Consider the following 24,134-nt stretch of genomic DNA (forward strand, 5'->3'; position numbering starts at 1 on the left):
AACTGTTTTCTTTTCAGACATATGCACTTTGATTTCCTGCCATTTTTCAGGATGCAAACACAAATACTGTTCCCCTTGGCTCCTTCATACAGAGACACTAACATGGGCTGTGTAAGGAAATGGTAGGCAAGCACATCTCAGGCACTGCAGAAATTGTCAGGGACCTGTTTACCATCTCTTCCTGGACAAATGTCTTCAGGTATGTTTCAAAATACAAGCAGTGGTACCAATGCTATGGGTGGCACTACTGAGAGGTTGGTGGCAATGTGATTTAGACACAAGAACCCAAAATGACGTGGAGGGAGAACATTGGGAGGTTTATTTGTTTGTTGGGATTGAAGTAGTGGATTGGCATGAGTAAAGGAAGAGAGCTGTGAAAATATTTTCAGGAAGAAACAGTATTTGAAAAACCATTTCTGAAGCAGATTCAGTCACTGCCGTAACCAATTAGGAAGCTTTTGAAGAAAGAGCTCTGATTTCCCGGTACAAACTGCAGGTTAATAGAGCTCACAAAGCAAGGAGGAAAAAGAATTAGATAACAGACATGATACCATGGTGAGCACAGCAAATACCAGAGATCAGAGAATGTCAGTAGGAAAAGGATTTAAAAGTTACATGGCACCATTTAACTTGTACTCCATAAAATGGAAAGGTTGTATATCAAAGAGTGAGAGAGAGAAACAGAGAAGGAGAAAGGGCAAGGGCAGGCACCTCCTCCATAGCGCTGATCAGATTCTGGGTAGACTTGCTGATCTCCCCTCCAACAGGAGGCATTCCACTCCCGGGTGTGAAGAAGGCTGTGCTGGGTCCCGGGTGCCCATTCATTTCCACTGTGTAACTGGCCTTCATAGGGCAACACGTCTGGTTGTGCAGAATGAAATAAACCACAAAAACGTACAGTCCCTGCAAAAGAAGAGAACACTAGCATTTTAAAGGAAGTCCTGCTACCATAGCTAAAGAATAAACATGATTGTAAGCATAGCTGATTTTCTACAAGTGTTCTCCAAATGCTACCCAAAGCTGGGAATGACAGAACATGTTCGAAGTCTACCAACAGGCCCCTGTAAATTTCTGAATGTCACAAAAGTTCTTTAGTGTCATTTGAGAAAACTGCTCTCTCACTTAGAAGTCTTTTTTTTTTTTTTTCTTGGTTAGAACATCAGTAACTGAATCTAGCTCTACGAATACATGAAAACAGAATTGCAGGAGTATATCTGATTAGCTGTGCACATTTTGTTTTAGAGGGCAAACCTCTTGCCTTCTGAAAAATTACTATCTTTTCCCACCTATCTCACTTAATCTCATTTTTTTTCCTTAGCAAAATGGGGAGTAATGTTCCAGCCACCTTGGCGACTCGGGGAAGGGCAGCACTAATTAAGCCTTCTAATTCTGTTTAAATATCTCACCTACTTATCTCAGTTGGAAATAAAATCACTGGGTAGGGACTCAGTATGGATTGCTTAATATTTAGCATGCCTTGCTTCTCAGTAAACGTTACATGAGAATGACAAAGCTATCTTGTGCATTCTTAAACATCTGCAGGCCCTTTAAATTCTTTTGCAATCTAGTCAAACTCTTGACAATTGCTCTGCTTCCGTCACAGAGAGCAACTCACATTTTACAGTTGTGTTCCAGACACTGCCTACACTGGCTTTCCTTCATGATTTCTACAAGGGATCTACTGTATACTTCTAATGGTGCTTCTACAAAGCTTGGTAATTTTGACCTTTACACTCAGCCAATAAAATATGTTAAACTGTGACTTTTGTGTCTGTTAATCCTGGTGTTTAAGTTTTGGAAGCAAATAAGAATCTCCTTAATTACTAAAATTTTTAAATTAATCCACAAAAATGAAAGCAAGACACTCAGCTTGTTAAAGAAAAAAAGAAGTTAATGTCAAGATCTTCATAAAACACAAATAAGTATGGTCATTTTTTTTTAAGTTTGCATTCTCCCATATCTCCTAATATTTCTGGCAGTGTAGAAGCAGTAAAGCAAACAATATTGTGGGCTTAAAACTTGTATCTGCTGGTATAAATAGTAAAAAGTCTATTAGAAAATCCTCAAGGCACAAGAATTACAACTAACTTTTAATGTAAAATGAAATTAGAGGACAGTCTGCAAGGTAGGAATGCTAGCATTTGATCTCTGTTGCCATTTCTGGAATATTGTTATAAATTAGGCCTTTCTCCTCTTTCTACTGGAATGACCCCTTCCTGAGTTGGCTTCCAGTCTATGTAATTAACAAATATGTTTTAAAATCAGTGGTTTACCTGCTAAAAATATTTTTAAATGTAATTACTCTAACCATGATATAAAATTAGTAACAGAAACATTCATTTCCTTTTGAACTGGGCTCGTTTTGGTTTTTTGGAAACAACATTAATATTCTAAATTATGTAGGGTAAGTGAATTACTTTCACATGCAAATGATGTCATGTACATTAGCAGAAACAAATCTTCCTGAAAACATACACATCCAAAATTTTTCTTGTACAAGTAATTTTTCACATGGGTATGACCTAATTATATTGGCCACAGACAAAACAGGAAAAAAATTAAACTGTCAGCCTTAAAAACTGTGAGAATGTCACCGATTTATTTCAGGATTTCTCTTAGCGTTACTAAGTGATAGGGTAAAAGCTGGATCAGGAAAAAAAAAAAAGTCCTAAAAATCCATCTCCAAGGATCCATTTGTTAAAACAGCACTTCTCCCTTGTTTGTTTTTATATCTAGTCTTTTGTGTTTCAGAGAAGGAACTGTCTGCTGAAAACAACTTGCATGTGAAAACTGCATGTTTTTTTTTTTCCTTAAAAGCATATTTACATATACAGTAAATATTCTGAATCTTTTAGATGTGTGCCAGGAAACATAAACACTGTTAAAATGGAAAGAAAAGAATGTTTAAACACAGATTGTATGACATTTGCCTGTGCCCAGCCCAGGCTGGGCGAATATAGAAAAAGGACCTTCATTATCCAAAGTACTCAGCTGTGGAGGTTTCTGACCTCACAGTAAAAACAAGTCCCTACTCCAAACGCTGTATGTTAAATCTCAGGCTCTCCTTTGTATGATGTTCCGTGAAAGAATTTTAAGAGAGAATCTAGAATCTCAATTATTCAATCCAATCTGCAGACCACCCCTATGTGCACTGCCAGATAATGAGATGCAAGGATAGAACATTGGCTGCTACTCCCAAGTTGCTCACAAAGACAACAATATCCTACAAAATTATAGGTTAACTGTTCCAGAAGCAGGACGTATATAATTCATCTGTCCTTCCTTTTCCTTATTTAGTGAAAGCTTACAGAGAAGGAAATTCTTTCTGTGCATTGCTGTTTTGATTATTTTGTTGGGTCTCCTACTTACAATGATGAAAAATGCTTTCAAAAGTCTTTAGTTAGATTGTATCTGGATTGGCCAACCTTGGATTCCTTTTGATTCAGGAATTTAAACTTATTAACAGAGACACAAACGAGACCAAAATGATCTAAAGGAGTTAATGAATACTCTTAACATCTGAAGGAGCCAATAAGTACAGAAGATTTTGGCTGCCTATCTCAAAAATTTATGTTGGTTCCATATGAGGTGCGAAAGAATCAACATTGCCATTTGCCAAATTTACCCGAGAAGTGATGGCAGAGGAGAAGTGGGTAAAATGGGAAGCTGATTAAGCTGCCTATCTCTGAAGGAAGTGAAGTCTCAGGGCTTCATACTGATCTGAGTATCCCCTCTGAGGACTAAGATACAGCCCTTGAGTAAGAATAGTTAAGCTTCTCAGGACTTGTAAAAAGATCTCAGAGGAGGGTTAAACCAGGTATCAAACTGTAACTAAAGGCACAGTCTTAGGCAGCAGTCTTTTTTGTCTCTGCCTCTCCCATCCCATAATTTCTTCAGGTTACAGAAAAGTGGTTAAACTATCAAATGCACTAAATGAACCCATTTAACAGCTGCCCAGGCTCATTCCTTTAATTTTACGTCTCTAAATAAAGTGAAATATTAGTTCATTATTTTGTCTGCATTCTGAATGCTGGCCTGCATGCACAGCCAGTTGGAGCTAGTGTGACAGAACAGTGAGCATGGACACACCCACACAGCAAGAGCTCTCAGCAATCCTGACCTGATGTGTTCAGCAACCTGACATATTGACTCCACACGGCCTCTATTTCTAATATTTATTTTAGATTCTGGCAAAGAGTTATTATATGTGATAAAAATATGCTGGTGATAGTGTCTCACTAGCCATTAAAACACAAAGAATTGAATCAGTCTAGATATTAAAATATATCCGATAAAAAGCGCTGAAAACCATTTGCACCAGCTTGGTTATGTGAATCTCTTTGATGTTTGGATTCCACACAAGTTAAACGAAAAAAACCTTCTTGACCATATTTCCACATGCAATTCTGTACTGATACGTAATGAAAACATTCCGTTTTTAAAACAAATTGTGATGGGTGATGAAAAGTGGATACTGTACGGCAATGTGGAACGGAAGACACTGTGGGGCAAGGGAAGTGAACCACCACCAACCACAGCAAAGGCTGTTCTTCATCCAAAGAAGGTGATGTTGTGTATATGGTGGGATTGGAAGGGAGTCCTCTATTATGAGCTCCTTCCGGAAGACCAAATGATTAATTCCAAAAAGTACCACTCCCAATTAGACCAACTGAAAGCGGCACCTGACGAAAAGCGTCCAGAATTAGTTAACAGAAAACGCATAATCTTCCAACAGGATAACGCAAGACCGCATGTTTCTTTGATGACCAGGCAAAAACTGTTACAGCTTGGCTGGGAAGTTCTGATTCATCTGCGTATTCACCAGACATTGCACCTTCGGATTTCCACTTATTTTGGTCTTTACAAAACTCTCTTAAAGGAAAAAATTTCCATTCCCTGGAAGACTGTAAAAGGCACCTGGAACAGTTCGTTGCTCAAAAAGATAAAAAGTTTTGGGAGGATGGAATTATGAAGTTGCCTGAAAAATGGCGGAAGGTAGTAGAACAAAAGAGTGCGTACATTGTTCAATAAAGTTCTTGGTGAAAATGAAAAATGTGTCTTTTATTTTTACTTAAAAAAACCAAAGGCACTTTTTGGCCCACCCGATATATTATAGCAACTATAATATGGTCACATTATTTAAATTTTATTTATAATTAGGCATCCAATCATATTTAGTATGTCTAGAAAGATGCCTGAAATGATGTTCACTTAATGTTGTTATTTTTACTTTAAAATAGTCAATAGTCTTTGAGACAAAATGACATACATATGTATAAAGTAGGAATGATTTGTTAAATGATCTTGTATATTTAATGACCTACTCTTTCTGGTGTTCTCCACTAATTTCCATATAATTGGATTTCTCTTATATCATTTCCCTTTCCCTTCAACCTGCATAAGTTCTCTTCAGGATTTCTTAAAGCTCAGATTTTTTGAAAATAATTCTTTCAGCTTTTGCCTGAAAATGTCTTTACTGCACCTTCCTGTTAGAGGGGTATTTTCACCGGATATAGATTTCTAGGTTAACAGGTTTTGTTTTCTCATTTGTTACAGGACTTTAAAGATGTCATTCCATTGTCTTCTGGTTTCCAGAGTTTCTGATGAGAATGGTATTAATTTTTATCATTATTTTCTTGAATACAATGTTCCCTTCACATCCCCAAGCTGCCCTCATGATTTCCTACTCAGATTTTCAAGAGTTTGACTATAATATGCCTAGGCATATTTTTCTTTGCTTGGGATTCTCTAAGCTGTTTGGATCTGTGGTTTGTACTAACAAATTTGGAAAATTCCTGGCCATCATTATAGTCACCTAATAGTTATGAGGATTACTTATGGATGAAGTTTGAAGTGACTTTAAAAGTTTTTAATCTTTTTATTATTTGTTTCAATTCTTTATAATAAATATTTATCATTTTTCCAAAAATAATAATGATTAAAAAAAAGTCTAAGCAAATTTGTCAGTATATTAGTAATAAAGGGAACATGGACACAGGGACCGTTTATTAATGCTGCTTTTCTTTTCTATGTTTTTAAAACTTTGAAGCACAAAGATATTAAAATAATAGGAATATTGTTTTTGGAGACCCAGGGAAAATGTGCAATTTCAAAATCTCCAGGTATATGTTAATTCTGTTATGAAAAATAGTTAAGAAATAGGCAGTGTAATCCTACAAATGGCCTAATCAAAACCACCTATCTTTTGGATAGCCTAAGAAAGAGCACAAAACAATGTAGGATAAAGGACTTAGAGGAATGAAATCTTCATTAAAATTAGGCTTTTTTTTTTTAACTCAAAAATTACAAATTTGGGATTACAAAAAGAATATCTTTCATTAAATTGTAACCTCCTAGAAAGCAAGAGATTATGTCCAGTTAGCTCACAGTTGTATTTTTTAGTTTACAGCATGGTCCCTGGCACACAGGAGGAGCTTAAGAAATATTTGTTAAATAAGAAATTCTGGTGTTTAAGTTTCATCAGTGGGGGAGAGTACAATGGAGTGGGGACAGGCAAGTGTTCGTTTTAGTCCTCTAATTTTCTCACTATAGTTAGGTAATTTGGTAGTTGCTCAATAAAATTTTGTTTTGGCTCAGTCTTTGTGTTTTATACATTACATGTGCCAAGACTCTCTTATGGGAGAGTGAAGCATCCACTCTTGGCTGGGTCTCTGCTCTTCTGGGTCTGTGACCCTCTGGTGGTAGGCTTGTTTGGTGCTGAATCCCCAGGTGACTTCCTGGCTGTCTCTGCCTTCTCTGCTGGGACTGGGTTTGCATAATGCTGCTGCTTTTTCTTGTGACTACTTCTCCTTACAGGGCTTCACAGCTTCTGCTTTTGTTCTCCCTTGGTAGACACCCCTGTGAAGTCTCTGTGATTTCTTGTTTTTGGCTTCACACAGCTCTTGGGCTGCTGACCTACTGCTGTTTTGCATCACCAGTGACTAAGCAGCAAAGACTGGATGTCATGCCAATGACAGAATTGAAAAGACAAATGCAGTATATGCATTTGTACATTTTTTTCAGGTGTGAGAAAAGGAGGAATTTCATTTCTCATCACTTCATATTTTTTGAACTGCTCTTATTTTTCACAGTTTATGTTGCTTTTGTTAATGTTCTTATTTACAGTAAGAATCTTCAATCTAACATGTGCATTAAATATACAGAGAAAGGAAACAAGTGAGTCATCTTGATGGTCATTGGTTATCAGTGCAATTGTAACATTTAGAACTCTCTGGGAACAATTATCACCCAACTGCTCTTAAAAATATTTGGATGGGATCAGTAATTACCTAGTGTTCACCATGGGTTATGTCAAGTTCTTCTAAAATTTCTTATTAACTTAAGGGACACGATTTATTCAGAACAAGGAGAGTCAACAGAAGTTCAGTTAACTTAGTCTGCTGGCTTCAGACATGTCTGTGACTGAAATATCTGGGTAGCAGGGCTTCACTTTCAAGGTTGGGGCTTCGAAAGATGTTTATTCTAAATATTATTAAGTCCTAGGAGCAACAATTCTATGTGTTCTTTTTATCATAAATATCCAGAGCATAGACAAGATATTTTTTCTTTTATACAACTGAAGTTTCTATCTGCAATTTAAGAACATATTTCTGTGTGTGTCACTTATGGACAGGAGAAACATTTGGTCAGTCTTTTTTGAGATTAATACTCATGAATCAAAAGACAATTATTAGGTTATGCCTCAGCAATTTCATCTCCAGATGGTATGGTCCCTTTTCCTTCAGCTTTTCTTCTTGAAACTTGTTCTACAGGACTTCATCACAGAGACTCTCAATGTTCTTTATGCTTCTGTTAAGTTTCAAAGCATGGAGTGCTAATCAATCATGACACTACTTATCAGGAGTCAGACTATTTTTGACAAGATAGAAGGAACTGAAAATTAAGGTGTTTTTTTTTTTTTTTTTAAGTTATAACAACACAAACCCCTGATCCCACCAACACCCTGCTTTGAGAGTTCCTAGATAAGAAAATTTTCAGAAGTACAAATTGAGTTGGTGGTAGGATTGAGGGGCAGAGAAGGCTGGAAGTGGTCATGACAGTACTGGGATGGAACTAAATAATGGAGAAGAGGTTTGGAATCTGAGGATAATTTTTTTTAAAGGTTTTAATAAAAAGTGGAGAAGAGATTCAAGTTGGATTAAGCTTTGAATGTGAAAAATGTTTTTAACTTAAATGACAAAAATGCCAAATTGTACCATGACTATTTAAATATTGTTATATTTATAAGTACTTAAAAAATAATTTGAACCATTTTTGGTTTACTCTGAGAAATCTCTGCCACAGGCACTGGAAATACCTAGAGTCTGCAGAATAATATTAATAATAACAATGACAATAATAAAATAAAGTGAGCTGTTTCCTTGTCCTCTGGGGTGGTTTTCCTATGCAGAAGAGATTATTCAAAAGTTTACTATTTGTTTTGTCTAACAGTAAAAAGGCTGCAGCGTGTCCAACAAACTATGGTGATGGGTCAAATCGGCCCACTGCCAATTTGTACACTTATAGCAAATCACCAAGATGTACACTTTCAATATCTTACAATTTCATTTGTCAATTATACCTCAATAAAGCTGAAAAAAAACCCCATAATAATAAAAAGGACAAACTACTGATACACATAACAATATGAATGAATCTCAAAGTCAGTATGCTGGGTAAAAAAAAGCCAAACATAGGGCTTCCCTGGTGGCACAGTGGTTGAGAGTCCGCCTGCCGATGCAGGGGACACGGGTTTGTGCCCCGGTCTGGGAAGATCCCACATGCCGCGGAGTGGCTGGGCCCGTGAGCCATGGCCGCTGGGCCTGCACGTCCGGAGCCTGTACTCTGCAACGGGAGAGGCCACAACAGGGAGAGGCCCGCGTACGGCAAAAAAAAAAAAGAAAAAAAAAAGCCGGACATAAAGGAGTACCCACTGTATGATTCTATTTATACAAAGTTCTAGAAACTACAAATTAATATACAGTGACAGAAAGCAGATCAGTATTTGCCTGGCTATGGAAGCAAAGGGAGGGATGTTCTGCAAGGGGGCCTGGGGAATCTTTTGGGGGTGATGGAAATGTCCTGTATCTTGACTGTGGTTTCATAAGTGTGTAACCACCTGGTTTTTTTTAAAAGCTGAAGAACAAACTAGAGTTTTGAATTTGTTGTTTTAATAAAGTGACCACTAATCTTTTAAACTAAGGGTCAGCAAACTTTTTTCTTGAAGGGAGTCACATAGTATATATTTTAGACTTAGCAGGGCATAAGGTCTCTGTCGAAACTACACTGAAATTTGAATTTCATACAATTTTCACATGTCACAAAATATCATTCTCCTCTCTATTTTTTCCAGCATTTAAAAAAGAAAAAACCATTCTTAACCCTATAAGAACTTTTTAACATAGTTTTGGTCAGCATCCTTTAAATTGCTTTTTCTAAAGGCCTTAAAAATTTAGCATTCAGGTATCTGTTAACAACTCTATGGATTAATCTTGTTTTTGCAGTGATAGGAGACCAAAGAATAATGTTGATGATGATGAAAAGGGAAAATTAAATGACCCAGTGACAATAAAAATAAGAGAGGAGAAGCGATCATTTTGCTGTGGAAACTAAATTACATACCATCCATGCTGAAGTGAAAATAAGCTTATTGTAAGTACTAGACAGGAGATCAGGAGAAAAGGCAAGGTTAGAGACATAAGTGTGCAAATAGCTGTGCAGTGGTAAAAGCTGAAGCCATATGGTACATAATTTTTTTAAGGAAGACACTATGTAGAGGAAAATGCTGAGTGCTCAGGATTCGGCACAGCTGGAGAACACGAACAGGAAGAGGAACAAGTGAAGTAAACAAGGAACGACCGACTGGTCAGGCAGGTCAGATGAGAGAACAGCCACAGCTCACTATATCAGGGACCCCAAGAGAAGACTCTGTTCCAGGAGAGCGAGGTGGTCCACATCAGCACAAACAGACATTAAGAAGAAGCGAAAAGAGGCATTTCTTCACTGCAGATGTAACTGGTATCTTTGGGAAAAACACAACCAGATCATTCCCTAACCTAAGGGTAGCTTTTCCTTGATAGCACTATACATTATATATTGCAGTCTACTGTCACCCCCATCCAGAGAGCAATGAGAAGAGACTGAAATACATAATACACAGAGTTGTCAAGAAAAAGGTACCCTTAGGCTACGGAATGATCTGACACACGACATGAGATCAGCCAGTTTGATAACTACATGCTGACACTGGATGGGGGGTTTTCCTCCTTCCTCCTCATCTACTTCATTCATTATTATTCTTAGAGCAAAAGACTATATAGCACAGAGTTTAATTCCTTTAAACTACAAACTTCAGGCATTCCATCTGAAGATACTCAATGAACATTGAATATTTCACATTTTCTACGATGGGTGTGCCTGCCTGCCAATATTAAGTCAACTCTGATACCAAGGCCCCTTTGGGAAATGCCCAGTTTTTGTACTTTTGACTTATTCCTGTCCCACAGGTTGCTGAAGGCGGACAGTCAGCCAATGACATGTAACTACTGGGCTTCTACATCTTTTATATCACTTTTGAAAGGAAAAAAATCTAGTAAGCTTCTAAGAAATTATTCATTTCATTATAACATGGTTAATCAAATATCAAAGGTGATCTAAATGGCCTTGTTTTAGAAACATTCTTGATGAGTCAATTCCAAAATAAGGATACAGTCCATATAGACTTTTATAGAAATGTGGAACTCAGCATCCTATGATTTGCTGTACTGAAACTCACAGGTTATAAATCATGCACTGAGGAGAGAGAGATTTCTTATAACTGGCAAAACTGGCAAATTCTGAGACATCTCACCAGCAGATAGAAACTCTGAGTTACCACACTTCTGGGAATCTTTGCATTTATAGATTTGAGATAATATAGCATGTAAACGGATATCAATAATAATTCTAGATATTAAGAACCAGATTACATATTATCAAAATATTATTTGTTATTATTTTCAAATACTCTTTTCTGATGATTAATGAACTACTTAATAGGGAGAAATCATTTAGTATCTTTTTATTGCAATTTTCTAGTCAGTGAAACAAGGATACTAAGATATCTCTAGGAATGCTCTATGGAATAATTAATTTACTAACAAAACTCTAAAATGTATGGATATTTTAATTTTAAAGAGCAAAAATTTAAAGCAGCCCAAGTTCAATTGTTAACATTTATTGCAGAAGGGGGAAGAAGAAAAAAAGAAAATACAGAGAAGTCAACCCCCCTGCACCCCAAATTTATACCAGATCTTAACACTCAGAAATAACCACTCTATCTTGTCTATGACCTTTCTTAAAACTACAATTTCTAGAGAGGGTTTATTTTCCCCAAGCTGTTAATTATGTAAGGACACATTTTTATATGTGAGCATTTTTTGGGGAAAGAGAGCTGAAGGTTGGATTTACAATTGGGCGATAGCTGAAGAAACCTCAGATCTTGGTTTGCCTGGAATAGTCCCGGTTTGCTTGGGATTCCTGGTTTAGCCTGCTGTCTCAGCATTTTTATTAACACCACCCCCTTTCACTCAAGTGTCAATGACAGTGAATTATATGGCAATTTAGTAGGGCTAGATAGGCCTCAAGAAGGATCCTGCATTGCGGAAGAAATCCTATTTGAAACAACAGAGCTATTGAGTACATCCTAATAAAAATCCAGATTCTAACCAGCCCTCTTTACGTAAGGATGGTCTGCAATTTAAATTCTCTCCTAACAATCTTCAATTCATTCATTAATACATAATAGCTGAGTGTCCACCAAGAAGTGCACTTAGGTTCCACACAGGCAGTGGACGGACAGGCTCAGTGCTTTCTCGAGTATTTCATGCCCAGTCTCATGGTTCAATGCTTGGAGCTACACCAGGAGTTCCTCTGCTTCCTAAATCTCAGATCGCTGCCTGAGGGGGAAATAAGTGAAGTGGAAGATGGGTCCAGTGACTGGCCTTACCTAAATTTGGGGATACTCTTCCAAATATTTTATCTTTCTTACTCAAAATAATGTTGTATACTATTCTTTGAAAAGTTTTTGAGGGTCTAGTATAGGAAAATTCTGTGATTCGTAAAATAATATAAAAGATGTGGTATCTGTTTCAAAGAGTTTACACTAGAGTTAAAAATATGAGGCATATAAATTAATTAAGTCCTGTGGCCTAAAATGCTTCCTATGATGCAGGTCCACACTCCCAAACTTCTTTCACAACAGAAATTTTCAACTTTGTGATAGTTGGTAAGTTTAAAATGTGGGCATGTATTATCTCTTGTGATGAAAGTCAAAGGAAAAAAAGATTTAGTTTCATGTATTGATTCCATAGCCAATATTTCAGAACACAATTTATATGTATGTTATACTGGTAGTAAAAGATAAATTTTTTAGTTAGTGCCTCTTTTAATGACCATGACCTTAAGTCAATCAATTAACTTTTCTTTTTTTTTAAAAAAAGAACACTTTACATGGACATATATACACTACCAAATGTAAGGTAGGTAGATAGTGGGAAGCAGCCGCATAGCACAGGGAGATCAGCTCGGTGCTTTGTGACCGCCTGGCGGGGTGGGATAGGGAGGGTGGGAGGGAGGGAGACGCAAGAGGGAAGAGATATGGGAACATATGTATATGTATAGCTGATTCACTTTGTTATAAAGCAGAAATTAACACACCATTGTAAAGCAATTATACCCCAATAAAGATGTTTAAAAAAAAAGAACACTTTAAACAGAGCATTTCACTTCCTTAGACCAAAACAAGTATACCAATCAGCAAAGTGTGTATTATATTGTTTTATATCTGGAGTCCAAGAACACCATGTATTATCTTCTACTCCTTTAGGAAGTGGAGTGTTTAATTCTTACGATTGATAATTTAACAAAAACTTGAAATAAGGATTTTATTCTAGCCCTAAACTTAATTTTCTTGACTGGTTATAATCATTCTCTTGTGGAGAATGGGATTTAAAGTCATATGTCTTAGAATTTAATGTGAAATAGGTAGTATTAGTAAATAAGTATAATTATATACCAATTAGTATAATTAGTATACGTTGCTTTGCTATTTGCTAAATACTGTTATATTGAGTTATATTTTATATGAACCTCAGTTTCTTCATCTATAAAATGGGAATCAATAACTTTTACTTCAATGGATTATTATAAGGCTCAGATAAAAGAAATGCAAGGTATATTTGTAAACTGTAAATCTGCTTTATAAATATAAGGTGATATTGTTTTTATGCTAAAAGGATTTGCACAAAGTTAGTCTCATCCTTAACCTGGTTGGTTTATTTCTTTGTATAGCACATTCCTACCAGCTGAGGTGGCCCACCACAAGGTCGTGTTCCGAGAGATAATGTAACACTATAAAGCCAAGCAGGCTCTTGGTGGTTGAATATTTTACATGGCTAAGAACCACTTCTTTCCCAGAACTGGTAGAGAATACAAACCGTGGTGCTGTTCTGCCTTAGTGTGATTACAGATACAAGTCTTGACTATCTTTCTTAAGGCACGGGCATCAGTTTCTTCACTGATACGGTTTATTCTTTATTGAGTCATTTCACAAAAATGTGAAGGTAGTGGTGAGGTGTTAATGCTTCAGTGGTTCCCAGTACCTTCAGAGTATACAATTTGTAACTTGGCTAATAAAGCCTTCCGCGGTTTGGTCCTGTCTCTCACCATTCCCTGCCTCAGACTCCACACTCCAGGCAAAATGAACCACCAGGAACTTTCAATTCCTCCAAATGTGCTGCACTTTTTCTCAGCTTTGCCCTGTGGGCTTGCTGTTCTCTCTGCTCCCTCCTCCTCCTCTAGCCTGGCTAAGGCTTTAAGTAAGTATCAGCTTCCTCCAGGACACTGAGATGCTTCTTTGGCCAGCCCACCACTCCATTCTGGGTTAGGTAACCCAACACTCTGTCCCACACCCTGGGCATCACTGCCATAAGCACAGCACAGCACCCTGTGAAGACCAAGTTCTTCATAAATCTTTGTTGAGTGGGTGAGTGAATATATGAAGTCCCCTGCCAAATCTGTATTATCTGGGTCCTTGAAAAATAAGGGCAAGAAAAACCAGGATCCCACTACGAACAGCATTGATGCCTTAAGGGCTTACTCTTAACTAAGAAGTGGGTATAGCTGTACCATCTATGCCATTTCTTTACTACACCTTCCCAGAAATTCTAGAAGACAAACTGGGGTGCTCTCTTTGGCAGCTGCTCTCATGACTCAGATCCCAAGTAAGTAGGGGGTATGAGGGTATGTAATCACAAATTTGTATAGGCTATTAAGTTGGAACAAAAACCACCTATAGTGGGAGAGGATGAAAGGCATGTTATGGGAAAGGCAATAAAAGCTGAACCCCGTGTGTGTGTGTGTGTGTGTGTGTGTGTGTGTGTTTAAAACCCTTGGGAGTATATGTGAAAGCATGATACATTTTACTATTTTGTTGGTTTAAAAATACTTTTAATTTAAGTATATGAAGCAATAGCTGTGTCTAAAATGAAGCTTTGCTAAAATTAAGGAACTAAACTCCAAACACCAAATTTTGTACTTTATGTACTTCTGCAAATCTTTCAATGCAGAAAGTGGTTTGTACCTTGACTTTAAATTTTACCACCCTTATAAAAGAATGCGTATTTTACAACATTATTCTAACCTAGGTTGTAATTTTTAGAACAAATGAAAATGTGGGGAATTCCCTTGCAATCCAGTATTAGGACTCAGAGATTTCACTGCTGTGAAACCAGGGTTCAATCCCTGGTTGGGGAACCAAGATCCCGCAAGCCGTGCGGCGTGGCCAAAAGAAAAAAAGTCTTATAAACAAATGAAAATGTGGGACTTACAAGACAAAGAAATGAAATCCCATATTCTCTGAAAAAATAATCTAAAAATTATAAGAAAGCATTCTAAGTTTGTATAAGGAAATGTTTGTACAGTCAATAAAAACAATCTAAAAATATTTATTTACATGTTATCGGTGAAAAATAATGAATCTATGTATTCTACCACATGGCAAAAGGATGACTGAGGTCCTTTATATTATTTGTCAATAATAACAAAATCTGGACACAGAGAAGCATCAGGCCATGCCTTGACAATACGTTACATGGGGTAAAACAGATTGCTGTAGGCTTGCCTATTTTTCTTTCCCTCGGGAATTTTGGACACGTATCTCTGCAGGTTACATATTGTTTCCTCGTTCCTACATATTTTATGCATAGATTTGAAGTTAACAGGCTTGAGATATTGGTAGTTGGGTCTTTTCCATTTTATTCAATCTTTAATATAGAAAGCTGAAGTCAGTGGCATCCTAAGCATTTACCTTTTGTTTTTTAAAAAATTGTAGCTACATTTTAAAGAAAGGAGCAAGCACCCTCTTGGTGCTATAAACAGAGTTACTGCCTGTGATATTGTGATTTATAATAAGAAATATATGTTTGGTCTTCACGCTCATTTCTGGCACAGAGTTCTTAAAACCCTTGGATATTTTTGTAGCGAGGAGAGTGATAAAGGTGTCTTTGGTTAGGTTAATGAAGTGACTTTTGGAAAGCACCTAAGACGGGGGCTGGATGCCAATGGTGCCATTTCAGTCCCACCCCCTGACCTCCAAGGAGGGGAGAGGAGCTGGTGGTTGAATCAGTTGCTAACGCCCAGTGATTTAAACAATCATGCCTGTGTAATGAAGTCTCCATAAAACCCCCAAAGGACCTGGTTGGGAGAGTTTCTGGGTTGGCAAACACACTGAGATTCAGGGAGAATGGTGCACCGGGAGAAGGAACAGAAGTTCCTCACCCTTTCCCTACACCGTGCCCTTGTATCTCTTCCATCTGGCTGTCGCCGAGGTACATCCTTTAATGATAAACCAATAATCTAGTAAGTAAATGTTTCTTTGAGTTTTGCTCTAGCAAATTAATTGAACCTGAGGAGGGGGCCTTGGGAATCTGGTTTATAGACAGTCAGAAGTAGAGGTAGGGCTTCCCTGGTGGCACAGTGGTTGAGATGCAGGGGAAACGGGTTCGTGCCCCGGTCCGGGAAGATCCCACATGCCGCGGAGCGGCTGGGTCCGTGAGCCATGGCCGCTGAGCCTGCGCGTCCAGAGCCTGTGCTCCGCAGTGGGAGAGGCCACAGAAGTGAGAGGCCCGTGTACCACAAAAAAAAAAAAAAAAAAAAAAAAAAAAAGAAGTACAGGTAAAAATCTGGGCTTGCAACTACATCTGAAGTTGGGGGGAGGTGCCGAGATGGGCAGTCTTATAATACTGAACCCTTAACCTGTGGAATCTTATGCTATCTCCAGGTAGATAGTGTCAGAATTGAGTTGAATGGTAGGACATCCAACTGGTGTCCTGAGAATTACTAGTTGGTGGTGTGGGGAAAACACTCTCCCAAACACATTGGAATCTGACCTCAGAACACCTATTACTGCCTAATTGATAGCAAGTATGTATCTTTAATTAGCTGTGTGGTGGAGCTGACCTCTGTACAAGAACCTGATCAAAGAAGTGCTGTATTAAAAGCATACTTGTTTACTGTAGTAGCAAATCAGACAAGGTTAGTGGGGATTCTCAGAAGTATAAGATACAAGAATCAGCACAAAAAAGAGGAAGGGTAATCTCTATCTTATCGCATTCTGTGTGTGCCACGCACTGTATTAGGGGCTTTGCAAACATTGTCATTCAAACCTTTTAACAATGCTATGAAGCCTTCCTTCAGAGGGATTCAGTAACTTCCTCAAGTACACAGTTCTCCTTAGCAGGCTCGGAAACCGAGGTGTGAAGTGGCTGGAAGCACAGGAGTTTGTGCTTCCCTTATATTGGAGCAGTGAAGTAACTGGAGGTGATGGCAAAGTCCCGGGGGCATCAGGTTGCATGAGTGGGGCCGGAGCGCACCAAGAGCTGTGTAGGGTGGATCACCTACGCATACTGAGGTCCCCAGGAGGGCCTTGGACACCTGGGAGGACACTTTCTCTCACCTCCTCCCCACTCCCAATCCAATTCATCAGCAAGTCCAGTCAATTTTACCTCCAAAACATTCCTTGAACCTTGGACTTCTTTCCAAATCCACTGCTCATATGCTGGTCAAAGTAACCAGAATCTCACACCTTCCTCATGGCAAGAATCTCTGTATCAACCTGCCCCTACTCACTTCCCTTCCTCTCCTACAATAATTAATTCTCCGTAAAAGAAAATGTCACTTGACTCCTTATAACCCTTTAAGGCTTACCACTATTTTTAAGATAAAGGCCCCAGTCCTACCATGTTTTATAAGCCTCTGCATGACCTGGATTCTATCCACTTTTCCAAGCTCATCGTCACCACCCAGCCTGCGTTCATCACATCCAGCTACACTAGTCTGATTTCAAGTGCCCCACCTCAGGGCCTTTGCAGAGTCCTTTTTTCAATCATTCCATGAGTGTGTATTACACAGGTAGAACGGCCAGGCACAGCTCTAAGTGCTGCTCCCTCTGGAAAACTCTTCTAAAACACATAATCCCTCCTGGGCCTGGTGCCACTTTACTCAAACCTCTGACCTCACTTCCTTAGGAATCCCCCAGATAAGACGACTTTCTTCTGTTTTTGCTTTCTTTCTGTTTACACTTTCCTTAATAGCACCCTGCACTGTTCTCTTGTAGAACTTATCATGATTTTTAACAATGTCTGTGTGATTATCTTATCAAAATATGCCTCCTACAGGAGAAGCAGCCTCTGTGGTTTTATGCATTCTTTTTAAGACCATTTCTGTTTGCCCTCAGAACCAGATGTAGTGGCCAACTTAATAAATACCTTTGAATGAATAAATGATGAGGGAAGCTGCCTGTTGAACTCTTTTCAGTTACAACCTAAAATATGATTTGGAAATGTGTTACTGATGAAGGTAATAAAACTCAAATTTATCAGAAACTCCAGAGGACCTTATAATTAAAGACACGTTAATCGAAAGTGTAGACAGTTAAAATAAGTTTAATAGTTTGTTCTATAAAGACAAAACTTTTAGGAAATCAATGACAGGTGATCACTTAGGTAGCCAGTGAGAGACGAGAATCTGTCAGAGATTCTCCATCACTAACCAGTGACCCAGACCCTTTATTTCTTGATGTCCTTTCCATTTTTAAATTTAGAAATTTACCAGTCCCCCCAACCCAAAGTGGAGACAAGGTGCTTTAGCAGACGACTTTAGCTTAATGGAAGTATTATTTTTGAGGTTTTTTTCCTGTTTAATTTTTTTTTTTGCGGTATGGCCTCTCCCGTTGCGGAGCACAGGTTCCGGACGCGCAGGCTTAGCGGCCATGGCTCACGGGCCCAGCCGCTCCGCAGCATGTGGGATCTTCCCGGACCGGGGCACGAACCCGTGTCCCCTGCATCGGCAGGTGGGCTCTCAACCACTGCGCCACCAGGGAAGCCTGTCCTGTTTAATTTTATAGTCACTAAAGAATTTCAACCATCTCTTGGTCCAACTTCTGACTACTCATTTCACTCTAAAATCAGGGAGACAGCAGGGGCTGTGAAAAGTACATAGATCTCTAACCAGGAGACCTGGATTCTCGTCTCAGCTCTGTCAACAAATAGTGCCGAAAACCTAGGGTCCCAGTTTCTTATGTGCAAAACCAAAGTGTTCTGTAGACCGGATTTTATATGAATCTTTCTAGAATGAAAAGTTTGATTTTTTTTTTTTTTTCTATCGTTGCAGAACATAACATAGTTGCAGATATTCTGTCTTCTCTTAGGGCTTATCACAAAGAAGGTTTAAATCTACGAATTTACTTTCTGTAGACAACTGGTCTATTTCCCAGCCATACACAACTCTCACTGTAAATTAATACATCATGAATGCTTGAGTAGTGAATCAGCTTTCTGGAGCCTTGTTAAGTGTGAGTTTTTGAGCCTGCAAAGTTAAGGATCAAACTCTGATCTATGGTGTCCTGAAAGATAAAGGCAGTTTCTACAATATATTGATACTTGAGAAAAAGCAAGTAATTCCTCATCCTACATATCATAAAAATACTAGTGAATCCAATCACAGCAAGTCATGATAGAATTCATAGGAAGGGAAGAAGTCTAGCCTTCTTTCCAAAGTGCTTTCTCATTTAGCCTGGCTCATGGCCTGCATGACTGAGAGTGGTAATAGGGGAAGATTAAGAACCAGATCTTTAATAGTGATTTTTGCTCTTCTTGTTACGTAGATCCGCATTTTATGTGTCAGAGAAGAAAGAGCGTCTCTAGTAAATGTCAACCATATTTGTTTATAAAGAAAGGAAATGAATTTCAGAGTTAGTTCTAACCCATAAATAAAATAGCAAAACATTCTGCATATATCTGTCTAAATAATTTTGATCTTAAAACACTGACAGTAGTCTGCATCAATTTCTTAGTCCAGAGAAAATTAAATACTTTAAACTCAGGCTTTTCCTATTGCAGGCTGATTACTGTTTTTCTTCATCTATACTATAACTTTTGGTTTTCATTACAGAAGTCTTGCTTTATTTTTTTAACATTAAAGAATCCTTGCCTCATTGTTTTTATAATAATCCTCTAGGAACTTAAACAGAAGTTTTATTTCCCAGTAAATCCTCTCAGATTTGCCTAGGACTGACCAATGTTGATGATTTGAGTACTCAGTACTGGGAATACAGGATAGACCATTCTGGAATCAGTGTGGTCCTTATCAGTTCACTGCAAGAACAGCAGAATGGGCCTTCCTGTCTTTACTAGTTTTTCCCCAGTGTGTGTGTGTGTGTGTGTGTGTGTGTGTGTGGATGGTGGGTTGGGGGGTGGTAGAGAGCCATTTAAATTTAGGACACACCAGTATAAGTCAACATGTTGGAAAGGTACAGTAAACCTTTCATCATTCTTAGCATTCATTCAAGTATTCATTCATTCATGGATCCATTCATTCATTTAATATTTACTGGGCATAGGCATTGTTAGAGCTTGGAACCAAGAGATAACACTTGTCTTCAAGTGGCCAGCAGGTGAGTGAGAGAAAAACAAAAGTAATGATATTATAGCATATGAATCAGGAAAGATAATCATATTGTAGGAACTCAGAGGAAATACAACAAAAAGTGGTTGGGGGCAAGCAGAGAAGACCCCTTGTAAGACTTGGCTCCTAAGTGAGTTTTTTTTAAAAAATCAATTAGGAAGCCAGGCAGCAGGCAGGAGGAAGGAGGAAGGGGCAGTAGAAGAAGGTACCCAAGAGGACCAGACAACATGTTCATGCTCAAGCAAGCAATGGAGAAGAGCAGTGAAGCTTCAGATAGCAGACTGAACCACATCTTCACGTAGTATATTACTTTCAGTGTACAACTAAAGGGAATCACAGATGGTTACTAAAGGGGCATTATTGTTCCAGTGAGTACACTACAAACCCCAAATGAATCCTGTTGATTGTTCAAAATTATAGTACCAAGAAGTCTGATTAGATTTTAAACTATATTGTGGAGTCTTGCTTTGTGGGGGGGCCTGAGGAATTCTGAAGACTTGTAAAGCTACTACACTTCCAGTGAGTGCAAGAATCAGAGTGACTTTAGGAAAGGCTTAACAAAGTTGTTTAGCTGGTGAATCAACAGCAAGACAGTCTGTTGATTTTGAAAACAGCCCAAATTTGTATTATGAAAATAGAAAAAACTTGAAATGGTGCAGGCCAAGTGCTGGTGTCACCTATGAAGTTAGCTTCCTAATTTCTTACCCAGGATTCAAGCTGTCAGAAAGTCTTGCTTTGGCTTTGTCTACTGTGTGACTACATGGACTATTTATCCAGCTGAGGAGAGATTTTTCTGAGACATAAACTGTTTAGTAGTCCCTTTTGTAATAAATCAAATCTCTAAGAAGATTATTATTAGTTAACAAGCAAAGTCTCAATGCTTTATAGGATGCCTGCAGAGTAAGTTCAAGGGACAATAACAGCCCTGATGGGATGGGCTTCCCTACTGTGATGGCTGGCTCACCTCTGGCCTGAGGCAGTTTATAAAAACCGTCAAACCATAATAGCTACAGCAAAGTGCAAAAGTGTACTCTGTCCAGGTTATTGGGAAGTCCAATGAGATGACCCCATGTATAACTTGGTTACTGTAATTCTGGAAATAAGTGACAGTAATCCACAAGATGGACACATGACTCTTCTGTAAGGTTGCATGCCTGCCTTCAGATGTTGGAAAATCAAAAACTTGGTTTTATGAAAAAAAGAAAAAAAAACAAACTTGGTAATATGGGTATATTGCTTATTGCCTCTGTGAGAGAGACAACTGTTCAAACAGGCATTTCTCCTGTTGCTTCCACACACCTTCCCTGCAGAAGTGGCCCATAAACGACAGAGCCAAGTCACATAACAAATCCTGTTTCCAGTTGAATGCTGCAAACATAGAGTAAGTCACATCTTGGAATTCTTCCACCGTGAAAACGTACAAGAAGCAAAGCAACTTTTCAAAGCATAGCAAAATCAACATTTGCTCCATGACTTAATGAATTTGGCACGTGGAAAATACGCACTTCCAGTAAACTTAGTGAGTTAGCTGAGGCACCGACTTCACCTTCCTGGTTGGTTAAGGCCACCCGACTGCCCTGGGAGGCTACTCTTACTCTTACTCCTAACTCCACCATGAAGTCTATGATTTGAGGCAAAGCATGTAACCTTTAGCTGTTAAAATAGCTCTTAACTGGAACAATGCTGCTGTTCCAGCTATCACACAGCTCTTAGGGCCAATGTTTGATAATTAAATATGTTATTTTAATATAAATATTTTGGTGGTACATGTTGGAAAACTATGAAGCACGTAAATAATTCGAAAAGGTCAGCTTGGGATGAGGTGCTAAAACTTGTGAGTCATTTCAACAGACTTCCCTGAATTGAGGAGATTTGTGGGAGGGAAGTGGAGACACTGGAAATTTCAAATAAGAGATTTAGTTCGACAAGAATTTACTGAGGACCTTCTGCCAGCCCTCTAATTAGGCATTCTGGGCAGTATAAAAGAAGTGGGAGAGTGGGTCTTCAGGGAACTGGTTGGGGAACACCTCCAGGTGGTGTAGGATGTACCAAGTGAGTGAAAATACAGAATACGATGTGGGGCGATCAGGAGATTACGGTAAACTAGGGAGGAACAGAAGATTTCAGGGAAGTGGACGTTTAAAGCTGGATCCTTAAGGAAGGTAAGATTTGGGAAAAAATTTTTAATTTAAATTTTAAATTACACATGAACATAACAGCGTGGTCGAAGGCAAGGAGATGGGAATGAAATAAAACCCCTCTGTATCGTAAACGACCATAACTGCTGTATTTGCTCATTCCAGCCAGTATGCCCTAGCAACAGTGCTTTTCGTGCTTCGGTGACCTGGTTACCATGAAAAGCTCTAGCACAAAATGTATTTACTCAAAATAAATCTGGAGAATTATTTAAGGCCGTGCAACTCTTCTCTTCCTCTCTTCTTTTTTCCTTTTTTTTTTCCCCCAATAGTAAAATTACCTTTACTGAGTGTTTACTTATGTGCCAAGTGCTGGGCTAAGCACTTTATGTGTATTATTTCATTTACTGGGACTTAGGGATGGCACTGTACCTGGAATTCAAACTTGGGTCTGATTCCAAATCCCTAACTCTTTGTTGTAATTTATCAAGGCTAGTGTTGCCTGGATTCTCTCTGGACCTTAGGGATTTTCAATGCATTCAGGTTTTTCACCCTACTAATGCTGTGCTGTGCTGCTCCAGATTACAGCTTTCACTGTATCTTCTAACTACACTCCTGATCCATGCAGAGAAGCAAAGGAAAGCCTACTTTTGGGGCAAATGGTATTACATAACATGACCCACCCAGAGTGAAAGATATGTACTTTTAAAGACCAGTGTTCACGGATCACGTCAGCAGCCCATAGTTTAAAATGCCTGGGAAGCAACACACTCAGGGAGCGGCAATGGTTGCTCTTCTCTCCCTGCATAGATTCAGGGGAAGCGAGTCTTGAGAGCTGACAAGACCTCAACAGGAAGTAGAGAGAAAAGCAGTGCGTGACTCCCCTTCTTCTACTCTGTTGATTTTATCTTGGTCACTCTGAGGTCTGCACTGCCCGCAGCAAAACTGCTGAAACCCTGTCTCTGAGGGACCATCTCAGTCCCAGAGACTTTTCAACTTCACATCTGAAGTGAAACTTAATTTTAATATTAAATAATTAAAATATTTCTTTTGATGTTCATTATAAAAACTCGTACAAATTCAAATACAAGAGAGTATTATGGAAAACTTTAGAGCCATATATTTTTATGTAATTTCCCTGAACTAAACCAATCTAAAATTTTTCTTCCTGTTTTTCGGGAATGCCGAAGTCTGTTACGAAGAGATATTTTTGAGGAAAACTCCATTTTACAGAAAGTTTGCTTTTGTCCCATCTGTTACCTTTTCTGTCCTTCATTAAGTTAACTTCAGGTGTCTGTACTAGAGAGAGAACGTTTTCTCCACAGCTGTGGTAAAGTCACCACTGGCACTCTTCAATCTCCAGATCTAGTATTTTAGTCCTACTTTGCCTCACATTGCACCTATCTTGATAAGTGATGTGAAGCAAATAAGTTTTAACTTCCTTTTGATGCAGCAATACTAGATTGGCCTAGGTGAAATTGAAACTTTACATAATGAACCTAACATTTACCCTACTTACTTGGGAGAGAAAAACAAGACAAACATTTTTAAAAATTAATTTTGTGGTGCCTTTGGATGGATGAACTCAAAATATACCAGAATTAATGCAATGGGAAATTTTAGGATAAAGGCCAAAAAAAATAGATGAAAAGAGCTAGTCTAAGAGACACTTTGTGATACTAATAATGTAATGGAACTCACTAATGGCTACTCAGAAATAATACAAACAGGGACTTCCCTGGTGGTGCAGTAGTTAAGAATCTGCCTGCCAACACGGGGGACATGGGTTCGAGCCCTGGTCCGCGAAGATCCCACATGCCGCGGAGCAACTAAGCCCGTGTGCCGCAACTACTGAGCCTGCGCTCTAGAACCCGCGAGCCACAACTACTGAAGCCCGCATGCCTAGAGCCCGTGCTCCGCAACAAGAGAAGCTACCGCGATGAGAAGCCTGCGCACCGCGACGAAGAGTAGCTCCCACTCGCTGCAACTAGAAAAAGC

The 24,134-nt window shown here is 38.7% G+C and overlaps 1 protein-coding gene across 1 annotated transcript in view; it reads right to left on the reverse strand.

Moving 5' to 3' along the window:
* The window catches only part of ADGRV1 (adhesion G protein-coupled receptor V1), a 577,115-nt gene that overhangs the window by 11,782 nt on the left and 541,199 nt on the right, over positions 1–24,134 (reverse strand). The window contains exon 88 of the mRNA XM_082836315.1: positions 712–903. Coding sequence (XP_082692441.1) covers positions 712–903 — 192 coding nt within the window. The remainder of the gene's footprint in view (positions 1–711; positions 904–24,134) is intronic.

This window comes from Leucopleurus acutus, assembly GCF_964270905.1.
Source record: "Leucopleurus acutus genome assembly, chromosome: 3".
Taxonomy (NCBI): domain Eukaryota; kingdom Metazoa; phylum Chordata; class Mammalia; order Artiodactyla; family Delphinidae; genus Leucopleurus; species Leucopleurus acutus.